Raw genomic sequence first — 12,052 nt, forward strand, 5'->3', positions numbered from 1 at the left:
GCTTAAGTGTTTTTATGCTTTTACTTATGGCGTAAGCATTTAATTTGCTGAAATAAATGGTCCTAGACATACTACTTAAGTGTAACATAAACTAAGAGTTGAGTTAATTTGAGTTTATGCACAGCTTCTTAGGAATAATATAAAACAGGCGTCTTTTAAGTAGTTCAGGTTGCCTAGTGTAGCATCTGCTACGTTTTGCCAAATTATAACTTCCTTTTCTGCATGTGTGATGCCAGATGCTCATTCCTATAGAGTTTTTTTCTTCAATGAATTAATCAGTATTTCTTTTACATGTCACAAAACATCCAAGTAATAGGCAGCTAGACTTTTTCTTCAATTAACTGTCTTTTGCACTTCACAAAATAAGATAGCCCTGATAATTTTTTTCACTATATTTATAAGTTAAATAAAAGCCACAAAAATATAAGAAACTACTTTTAAGATGGAATTTTAAAATTAAAACTGTTTTTCATTTTAGCACTTTTTCAGCCATTAACTCCAGGCTCTCGGGAATTTGAAGATGTTTTAAATATTCTCCACTCATCTTACCTTGAACCAACTTCAGTAGCAAATTTTAACTACAGGCGTGCTTGCTTGATACATAACGAACTTTTGGAAAAGGAGGTATGTTTTAGATTGTGTCTTTTGTAAGATTCTTCAGAGCCAGTTAATAGCCTGGTATTTGTTTTACCTTTTTAAAAAAAGCTGAAGTTCTTAGGAAAGCCAGATTATGAAAGGGAAAAACAGGTTTAAATGACGTGTTTTTTCCCCTAAACACTGTTGATATTGCACTGCATTTATCTCTGTGTTAAATTAATGTGTTATTGTATAAAATAACTTCTTTTACTAAAAATGAATCTTAAGCATAGTGATAACTTACTGTTTAATGGCTTCATTATAAATTCATCAGAAGGCTTTTTGATCTTTCAGGCACATGTTAAGTGCAATCTCAAAGAGTGTGTTGTGTCTTAAGTTCCAAGGTTAATGAAATAAAATGTGCATTTATTTTTAGGATATGTTTAATTTTTCCCTTAATTATTGCCAGGTAATTGAATTTAATTTAATATCATTAGTAGAAATTCTTAGTGAGAAAGTGAGAACAAAGGGAAGTATTTGAGCCTTTTAGATAGTGAATTAAAGTTTCATGTACAAATTAGAATACTGTTTGAGTTTTGGTTTAGGAAAAGCCATAATAATCTTGGAGTTAATACAAATGGCATGTTTGGAAACATTTGATGTGTATACTGCTTTCTGATGTACAGGAAATGCTGTTAATTTTGTACTTTTAAAATTGGTTAATCCAGTGCTATCAGTATTTAACTTTGAAAGGATCCCTAAAGTAGCTAAATGTTACTGGCTCCCAGAGAAAATTAAAACCTTGGTAGTTTGATGTGGTTTCATGGTATGATAGGGATTATTTGTTAATTTATATGACAATTTAGTCTAAAACTTCATTATATTATTGAAGATCAATAATAGCCTGAATATTGCATGTCAATCTGTTAGATACAGGCTGCATATCTATGTGTGTCTAACAGTGAATGCTAGCAGTTCAGGGTGACTTACAGTTCAGATGTACTTAGATCAAGTCACTCTTACGGGTATGGAGCATGGCTTATGTACTTGGCACTGAGTTGCAAAGAAATGAAACATGTTTGCTTGTTCTAATTGAGTTTATAGTCTAGAAGTTGGTCATTAAACAAAGATTTATTAAGCCACCTACTATATGCAATGGGTCATCCTTGGTGGCTCAGTGTTAAATAATCTACATGTTAATGAAGGAAACGTCTGTTCGACCCCTGGGTCAAGAAGATCCCCTGGAGAAGGAAATGGCAGCCCTCTCCAGTATTCTTGCCTGGGAAATTCCATGGACAGAGAAGCCTGGCGGACTACAGTCCATGTAGTCACAAAGAATCAGACACCACTCAGCAATGAAAACAACAACTATATGCTATGCACCATGTCAGATAAAACAAGAAATCCAAAGATAATCAAAATATGAACTTAAAAATCTATGGGAGGGACTTCTGGTGGTCCAGTCGTTAAGAATCAGCCTGCCAGTGCAGAGGGACACAGGTTCGATCCCTTGTACAGAAGGATCATACATGCCATGAGGCAGCTAAACCCATGTGCCACAACTGTGGAGCTGCTCTAGAGCTGGAGAGCCACAGCTCCTGAAGCCTGAGTGCCCTAGAGCCTGTGCTCTGCGACAGGAGAAGCCACTGCAGTGAGAAGTTCCTCTAGGAGAGTAGCCCCTGCTCGCCACAACGAGAAAAAGCCCGTGGCAGCATTGAAGAACCATTGCAACTTTTAAAAAAAGTGTGGTAAGATTTTAATAGAATTTTAGTTAAAATTGTTCAGCACTACAGGCTTATTTGACTATATTTTAAGGCTAAAGAGCCAATTATAATGAAAAAATGAAGTGCAGAAATTTCAGGGAGAGAAAAGATAATTTCCATTTTGGTAGGTTTGACATTTTTTTGCTGTGCGTCACAGCTTGTGGGATCTTGGTTCCCGGACCAGGGATCATAATTGGGTGCCCAGCAGTGGAAGTGCAGAGTCCTAATGACTGGACCACCAAGGAAGTGCTGATCTGGAATTACTGAGAAATAAAATTCCTGAAACTCTTCACTTGAACAACATAGGCATGTGCTAAGGCATTGTTACAGATTTAATTTCATTTAGTTTACAGAAAAGCGAAGAGAACTGAAGTTTGATGGTCGTTTAGATAAAGAACTTTCAGAATCCTATGCATTTCTGATGGTTGATCGGTATAAAGTAAGTGAACTCATTTTATAAAAAATAATTGGAAAATGTTTGCATTGTAGGTTACTAAATTTACAGTTATTCAGTACACTTGATTTTTATAAACTAACAATTTGTTGATATATAAATGGAAAAAGTGATTTAGTAATGCAAAGTATTTCATTGCTTTGTGATTTGTTTTTCAGATATGTTCATTTTTTTCTTTGATCAGAGCTATTCCGCCCCCCTCCCGAATGTGCTTGATAATAAATACTTTTCCTTTTATTAAAGTAGATTATCAGGTGGGAGGTGGGAGGGAGATTTGAAAGGGAGGGGACATATGTATACCTGTGGTTTATTCATCATGATGTATGGCAGAAACTAACACTATATTGTAAAGCAATTATCCTCTTATTAAAAATAAAGACCAAAAAAAGTAGATTATCTTCTATATTGCTGATTATATGTGCTGAGAACTATTTTTTCTCCTTTGATGTTTAGATGGAGTTACTGTCTCTCAAATATTTTGCCAATTCTAATTCTCCCTAAAAGGGAATGTTTATATATTAGGAATGTCGTGAATTCTGAGTATCTGTCTGACTTGGCATAAACAAAAAATAGATTTCAACTATGGTTACATTGGAAATGTAAACCAGTTTTACATTGATATTTAGTTGTTATGAGTAAACTAGCATATATAATTTCTCTAATGTAAAATATAATTTAGAAGCTTGGATTTTACTTAAAACGAGTTTATAGACTATCTTTTCACATTTTTAATGTAATGTGACTGCATGATGACATGTTTTGTTTATTTAGGTTCAGAGCATATGTGAAAAAGGACTACAGGTGGGCCAGTCCAAAATAACAATTCTTGGCAATCCTTCCATGGGTAATCTTTTGTTCTTTTTCCATATACCTACTCCTAAATTGCCCTTTAAAGTATATTATCTAGTTTTGCTGCAGTCCTAAAAGTTAAATTCATGTATGCTTTGTCATGTTCCCAGAAAGAGAGACTAGTTTCAGGTTCTGCAGTGTAAAACCAGTTTTATCCTTTGTTTCTGATTTTGCATACTTCCAACTGAACCAGGGTTATCTTTTTTTCTTTCAATGTCTTAGTCTAGTCCTAGTGATACTGAGAAATCTGATTAGTTTAATGTTTTTTCTGGTTTTATTTTTGCTTTGGTTCAATATCAGCTATCTTTACAGTCACTACATTTTTTTTTTTACCATGTGATACCTTTTATCTGTTGTAATTATCTCTTTATCTCTTATTATAATCTTAAAATATCTCATAATTTTATCTCTTAGAGTATTATATAATTGTAATACTTAGGTTAAGCATTTGGACTTTTTATATTTGTGTCTTAATAATTCTTTCATTTGTCTCTTTACTAGGTGTCTATCTTTCTAGGTATGCTGATTTACTACAAGCTAATCCTTTGGAAGCTGGGGTAGTGGGTGATGTGGTTATTTTTAAAATAATGAAGGTAATTATGACTTTTATATTTCAATATATCAAAGATAACATTTGATTTGGAGTATAAGTTTGATTAAAAGCCAGTACTTGCTTGTGTTTGGTATATAAGATACTTTTGAGAGAAGTTTGCCGTCTTTAATCTGAATTACTGAACCTTAAAGTTAGCTTTCCTTTCCAACGAAAAGAATGAAAGAGGGAAATATGTTGATAATATCACTTAAGCAAGTGAAGAGTGTTGTGAAGAAAGTTTTTATTTCCTTGTATTAAACAAATTCAAAACTTTTTTCTGGAGCAGGGTAACTTTCTTACTGCTTTGATATTAGTAAAAAGTTTTGGCTATTACTTTATTACCAAGTATTAAAGAAAAAAACTTATAAGTGATCTGTATTCAGAGGTACACTATCATATTAATGTCATACAGTCAATGATAAAGTTTTGATGGGCGTGAAAGATGTTCTCTATTTTAGGGTAAAATAAAGAGCGTATATGACCCCATGGGTGTAAAAAGTTCAGAATCTGTATTAAATAAAAGTGCTTCGGACCCAACACCAAAGCATGAATGTCATGTGTCGAAGAATGTTAATAGAATTACATCACTTCTGGCTTACAGAGCCTATGAGCTTACTCAGGTAGGTGCCTGGATCCACTTTAGTGTTATGACCTCATATCAGTTTGTCACTAAATACTTTAAAATATCTCCCTTTCAGTTCCCTCTGCCACCACTCTAGTCTAGACTTAGCACTGCCATCGTTCAGTGATTCGCACTGCTGTTTGTTCAGTGTTTCCAAGACAGCTTGGAAACATACAGTGGTCCTCCTCAGGGTGATAGTCAGATTCCTTAGCCTTGCTAGTTCTCCCTGCTTGTAGATTGACCTCCAGCTTGTTGTTTTGTATGGTTACTGCCCTCAGCGATCCCATTTCATCTTAGAGCCTTGGTTTCTCATGGCCTGAAAATTCCTGTCTGATAAAATATTACCCAACCTTTAAGGGAAAGTTAGCGCCCCCTGAATTACCTTAATTCTTGCCACTTTGTGTCACTGATTTGATAGATTCTATTTTTATTAGTATTTTTCTGAAATTCAAGCAGTTCATTTTTTAGCTTTATTCAGATATAATTGATTTACAGTAAACTACACATGCCTAAAAGTATAATATTTGATATCACTCATGGTTTTATATAGTGTTTGACTAAAAGAAATGTTATTCTTATTTTAAAAAAATGTGTATATCTAAAGGAATTGTGTATAAAAGTGGTGGTGCTAACCTCCCTGGAAATGTTCTCTTTTTTTTTCTCTCTTCCTTTGATGTTTTACTTTATTTACATTTAAAAAATTTATACTTTCTCCTTTGTTTTTGAAGAATCTCTGTGGGTAAAAGACCTTTTAGCAGAAATTGTATTCCCCAAAATCATCTGGACTAACACATTGCATTGCCTTCTGGGCAGTAGCAGTGCTGTCAGCTGTGTTTGTAATCTACCACCTTCCCTGTACTGCCTTGTCTGTGGCTGGAGTCAAGAATCTGTTTTCCCTTTGAAATAATGAGCATAGTGGTAGGTTTGCTTGAGTTTGTGTTTTTACTGTTTTATTTCCATATCAATGGCTTTTGTGAGCTGACTTGGAGGTTATGCCCCATTTATTACAGTTTTTTGAGGAGATTTGTTGTACGTTCCCACTGGTCAGCTCTTCAGAAGTAAACTTTTTTAGTATCCTGGCATTTGAGATACATATATACATACAATACGTGTGCGTGTGTGTGTATATGATATTTTTATATTATGAAATTAATATAAAGTATAAATTATTTTAAATAAATTGACAGGCAGTGCTTAAAGATAACTTTCTGTTAGAGGTACTTCAGTTATATTGTGTTCCTCAGATATCAGGCAGATAAATATAACATGCCACTCTAATTCTTGCCTTCTTAAGAGAGGTAACTGTGTTTTCTTATTTTTAGTATTATTTTTATGAGTATATCTTTGATGAGCCAAGGCGAAGACCAAGACACGTGTGTCCATATGCAGTTGTGTCTTTTGCTTATAAAGACGATATTCAAACTCAAAAGTTCGTACCTTCATCAAGGTAAGACTTGTGAATCTTACATGTCATTTAGAATCTGTCGCACGTATCCTACACTGCTGAGTTAGGAGGAGCACTTTCCATTTTGTTTGCTTCTATTGAAATTCATTAAATACAGGATTGTTCATGACAACTTTTAAGAATTAAATTAGAAAGACAAATGTCTGGAAATAAAAACTAAAATTTACTAAAACCTCATCAATTAACCTTTTTTTCCTGATATTGAAAATTTGTGTAGTTGGTGTCAGTGCCGTTTTTTGTTTTGTTTTTGGCTGCCACACTGCCTGAGGGATCTTAGTTCTCCTAGCAGGGATCAAACCCTGGCCCTCGACAGTGAAAGTTCAGAGTCCTAACCACTGGACTGCCAGGGATTCCCTCAAATGCATTTTGGCTGGTGGGGGGGAGGGGAGGTCGCTGCTCTGGGTCTCGTTGCTGTACGGTAGTTGCTACAAGCAACTCTGCAGCTGAGGTGCATGAGCTTGTTGCAGTGGGTTTTCTTGTTGGCAGAGCGCAAAATGATCATCCTCTGGCAAACTGTACGTTTACTTTTTGACTGTTTTCTGTCTTCCTTATGTGACTGTAAGCTCTGTGAAGGCAAGGGTTTTGTTCCTCCGTGTAATTCTGTTATCCAAAACTGGGCCTAATAAATAATAGAAGCCTAGTAAATAACAGAAGCTTACTAAATATTTTGGGCTTCCCTTGTAGCTCAGTCGGTAAAGAATTTGCCTGCAGTGCAGGAGACCCGGGTTTGATCCCTGAGTTGGGAAGATCCCCTGGAGAAGGAAACGGCAACCCACTCCAGTATCCTTGCCTGGGAAATCTCATGGACAGAGGAGCCTGGTGGGCTGCAGTCCATGGGGTCGCAAAGAGTTGGGCACGACTGAGTGACTAACACTTACACTCAGTAAATATTTATTAAACGATGAACATGTTTAAATATGATTATATGATTGAGGCTGTTTCTTCAAATCTCGTCGCCATAATCAAGTAATTGACAGAGACTTTAAAGGACTAGATTCTCTCCTGATGGGTATTTTTGGGAAAATTTTTGAGGCAAGGAAGTAATTCTGATTTTTCCATGTAGACTTGGGTTTATTAAATGTTATAATAAGTAATTTGTTCTTCATACTTGGAGGGAAGGATTTAATTTTTTTGTACAGTATGCCATTAAAAAGCATTTCTATCAAGGCCTGAATGTTAACTTTCATGTTGTTAGCCATCAGTAATATTTCTCTTCTCTTTTTAAAAATTTATTTGTAGATCTAACAGCTTTAATGCAGATAGAAACACAGGTAAGATTCTTGTATTTCTTTCCTTTAGTTTTATAAATCAGAAGAATTATGTTGAGTAAAAAAATGAATTAAATGCTTTGTTTATTTTTATAATGAATGAGACTCTGCAAAGTATGGAAAAACTCGAGGCCATGTTAAGATATAGCATTGACATTTGGTCATCCAAACATATGGTCTCCTTTGAGAATCTGCTGGTACTGTGAATAGTCCAAAGAACTGTAGTGCTTTGATTGATAAAGGTAAAAAAAAATAAAACAGGCTTCACAACTCAGACTTAAGTATTAATGTCATCAGAGATTTAGAATTAAAGAGAGAAGATTAAAAGCAATATTGACATTTTCTATCTGCAAGTTTCTACACAATGAAAAGAACGCAAGTGGAACCTAGATGACATTGTGTGGAGTTCATATAGTTGACTGGATTTAGTGTCCTCTCCTTAGGAGGAAAGAGGAGGGCATTACTGTATTGTCTTGTACTGTACTGCTCCTAAGCATTCTGATAGGAGGACATGTAGGCAAATAAATTTGTTATCTTTTTCATCTGGAATAATTTTGTATGAAAAGAGATACCCCAAACAAAAATCCAATTGTTTGAATTCTCTGTAAATAGAAATGTCAAGACTTTTTTTTTGGTGATCTACTTAAACTGTGTTTCTGGATTATTTTTCCCCTTATATCTAGTAAACATGTCTTTGTTTCTGGGCTGCCGAGAGTCTGAGTTGTGTCATTATTCTTTTTATATAGATAAATTTAACTACACGTTGTGGAAAGGACAGCTTTTAAATAAAGGAAAGCTTTTGTGTTATATTTCTCTGAGGTCAGCCACTCGTGCTTTTTTGCCTGTCAAGCTGTAAGTATGTTGTATTGTAAGAAAATAGCAATATTAGTTGCTAATTATTCAGTTCTTACTTACATTTAAAATTTATTTTTGTTTTTCTTACATTTAACTTTTACTTTGATCCATAAGAACTTAAATATAAATACTGATTTGTTTTTTTAAAAAAAGATTGATTTGATAACCTGGAAACTTGGGTTAAAAAAAGCTCTCTGCTTTTCTGTTTTGATTTGCAGATAGGCTAAATAGTTATATACATTCATGGCATAAAACTTTTTCTTAGTGATTTAAATATTAAAAGTGATTTTTCAAAGTTTTGTCCTAAGTAGATACATTTTTTATTTAGCAATTTGAACACGATAGACTGAAAACAGCTTGATGTGGTGAGTTTTGTTAAAATTTATAGGCTGTTTTCAGTCCTTTGCAACATAAGTTGGAATAGAAAGATTTAAAATGATCTTTTGGTACACCACAGTAAATGTTATGGGCCCTTATAAATGGTAGAAGAGCAATTTAACTGTTCATACTTGAATTGCCTTTAATAAAATGACAACTTTTTATTTTTATCCCTTGTGGCTGATAAAATTGGTATTAGCTTCTGGCTTAAAGAAAGAAGGTTGGTAATATTGCTGGGCTATTTAGCTACCTGTATATACGTGTGAACTTCACATATCAAATATCAAGTATGATATTAATAAATATGCTCATCTGTATTCCATCCAGATGTATGTGTCTGAGAGACAGAGAGAGTGATTGAGAGAGAATATTACTAGAGTTAAAAATACAGATAAGGCAAATAAGCCTTTTCAATTTTCTTTCAGTCCTGAGAAGTTAGATGTTGAAACAGTTATGAGTATGGATCAACTGAAACAGAAAATCCCTCCAGCACTATTTTATAAAGAAACTTACTTTGGTCCAAATGAAGGTAGAGCAATTTAATTTTATTACAGTGTATAAGAAGCAGACTTGATTTGAATACTAACTGTGTATTTTTTCTTATGTCAGTTTTGAAGAATGGAATGTATTGCAGCCTTTATGAAGTTGTAGAAAAGACAAGGATTGGAAGTAACATGGAGAGTTTGCTGCAGAAACTAGAGAAGGAGAAACTTGTGAGTTAAAGGTTTTCAGATGTTCCTCCTTCTCCCTTAGAAACGTGCATATTAATAAGTGATTATGATAATATTTCAGTTTATTTCATTTTTGCCACTGAAAATACCATGAAGTCTCTGTTGCTGCCATTTGGTTAAAAAGTGTTTTATTGTGGCCTTTGGTGCTGTTCTTTTTTAGCCTTGACACTAGATCTTCTATAGACTAGTCTTTTCCACGAAGTATCTTGATTGTGTTTTGTGACTGTGATATTCAGCAAGTACTTATTATCCTGTTTTTATGCAGGGTATATAGTTTGGTGAAGAATGAGACAGACTATTTTCCTGGATTATGTGGTGAATGGAGTTACTTATTTGTTTCAATAGAGACTGTGCTGTATTTGAAGATTGAGAAAGAACAAGGCCCTTGATGAGGTTGAAAGTATAAAAATATTAGAGGGTAAAGTGGTAGAAAATACGGCTAGAAAAGTGTAGGGGGCTGTGTTGTGCTCAAATGTTTGTACATTTGGACTTGATACTATAGAAATATATTTTAAAGAATGGGATGAGATTTTGATTATGTATGTAATGTGATCAGAGCTGTGTTTTGAAAATTTACTTAGGTTTCTCTGTAGAGAATGAATTGAAAGGGGAGATGAGGTAGGAAACTACCATTTAGAGTAATGGTAAGTGTGATGAGAAAGGATAAGGAAGAAATCAATTTAAGGGGTATTTACTAGGTAGTATCTAATTTAGTGCATATTGAGTATATTGAGTTTGGGTGGAGGGATTACTAGTTCAGGCATCAGACTGTGATGGATTCAGAAATGAATAGAAAATGGTTATGTGATGCTACTATGTATAGGTTAGTTGAAGGAGAGGAGGTGATTGCAGAAAAAGAGTGGTTATTATTCCAGGATTTCTGTTAACATGAGGTAGGTGAGCTTGTGTTCAAATGTTTAAGGGACATTTCTAGTAGCAAGGAATAGAAGTTTTTTTGCACAAGTATCAGCAGTTGTCTTTTTACTCATTTTCTGAGCCTTGGTTTCCCAGCAGTCAAATGGAAAGTTGTATCAATGATTTTTTTTAGAACTTGCAACTTTATAGATGACTACATAGAATTTCATTATATGGTTATACATTTGCTTAATCAAACCATCGTTTATAGGTCAAATTATATACAGAACTTATAGGCAGAGTTTGTACTCTTATTAGCAATAACTCTTTGAGACCAGCTATAAACCTGTAGGTTAGGCATCTTTGAACACACACATATGCACATTTACATATATATGGACATCCATTTACATTTATCTTTGTGTTTCTTATCCCCCCACCCCCCACACCAAGCTCATCTGTGATACAAGTATTCCTCATGATCAAAATCTATTCAGTTCCTGAGTTCATTAAGTGAAAGTTTAGGTAGTAGGTTTGGATATAATGGAATATTGGCTTATCCAAATCTGTTCAGTTCTTGAATTTCGTAGAACACATATTGTGAATCTCGACAGTGAGGAGTTTATCACAAAAATACAACATCTGTTTAGTGCCTAATAGTGAAAATCAGGATAGGAAGGATACTAGCATTTTGTTCTTCACCTGAGCAAATATAAGGTTAGGTTTGTGGAGGACTGGGTCTTCCCAGAATCAAGAAGTAAAGTAAGATCCTCTGTCTTAGAAGGCACAGGCATTCCATAAGGATACACCACATGAATCTAATGAACTGACATTTTGTATAGCTCCCCCCTTTCTTGCAAGCCCCGTTGGGAATTATTCTCATTATAGCTACATCCTTCATAGTTGTCGTAATAATGGGAGGTACATTAGGGACTCTTGGGTTCTAAATAATTTTATCCTGAGTACATACAGGAGATATTCTGGATCAGAGAAATTTAGTGAACACCTCATAGTAGGTAATACATGTGTTGGCTCTCCTTTGCTCTATTTCGTACCCTTAGGGCAATGCATCCAGACTCTGGTCAGTTAACTCTATGCAAGTAGTTGGACACTCCATAGGCAAGGGGTAAGATGATTTTTCCTTCATAAAGGGAAGGAGGCAGCTATTTCCCTTCTGTCCTGAAAAGATATCCTTGAAAATGTAATGAACGTTAACTCCAACCTTTGGTGAATAAAATCTCTTCTGGAGCCAGTTAGCCCTCTTGGACCTAAATACCTAAGGAGATAGCTCTTCAGTCTTCCAGGAGCCTTGGGACTTAACCTAGGAACCTAATCTGTATTGTAAACTTTTGTGTGCTCACTTAGCACTTCTAGGGAGATAGGAGAAATGTATCATTTTGGATCAGAGTAGTTAACTAGGTAATTGTCTATAGATGTAATTCTTAAAATCTGTGAAGAGTGTAATATTTCTGGAAGAAATGAAAACAAACATTCTCTATATACATTTCTGCATGTCAGAAGGCTAGGGCTTTTTGCAGGGACACAGAATTCAGGAAAGTTGTATTTTCCCACAGGGATATTTATAAGTAAAATACTAAACTCTCTTTCAGTTGATGGTCAGTGAAATTAACTCTTTTAAAAAAA

At 34.6% G+C, this 12,052-nt stretch overlaps 1 protein-coding gene across 6 annotated transcripts in view; it reads left to right on the plus strand.

Moving 5' to 3' along the window:
* TASOR (transcription activation suppressor) overlaps nt 1–12,052 on the plus strand; it is a 51,731-nt gene that overhangs the window by 7,804 nt on the left and 31,875 nt on the right. For all 6 annotated transcript variants that reach the window (XM_068982781.1, XM_068982782.1, XM_068982783.1 and 3 more), the window contains exons 2-11: nt 479–624; nt 2,686–2,778; nt 3,565–3,637; nt 4,144–4,235; nt 4,693–4,854; nt 6,179–6,303; nt 7,561–7,592; nt 8,336–8,441; nt 9,248–9,351; nt 9,432–9,535. In XM_068982781.1, coding sequence (XP_068838882.1) covers nt 479–624; nt 2,686–2,778; nt 3,565–3,637; nt 4,144–4,235; nt 4,693–4,854; nt 6,179–6,303; nt 7,561–7,592; nt 8,336–8,441; nt 9,248–9,351; nt 9,432–9,535 — 1,037 coding nt within the window. The remainder of the gene's footprint in view (nt 1–478; nt 625–2,685; nt 2,779–3,564; nt 3,638–4,143; nt 4,236–4,692; nt 4,855–6,178; nt 6,304–7,560; nt 7,593–8,335; nt 8,442–9,247; nt 9,352–9,431; nt 9,536–12,052) is intronic.

This window comes from Capricornis sumatraensis, chromosome 10, assembly GCF_032405125.1.
Source record: "Capricornis sumatraensis isolate serow.1 chromosome 10, serow.2, whole genome shotgun sequence".
Classification (NCBI taxonomy): domain Eukaryota; kingdom Metazoa; phylum Chordata; class Mammalia; order Artiodactyla; family Bovidae; genus Capricornis; species Capricornis sumatraensis.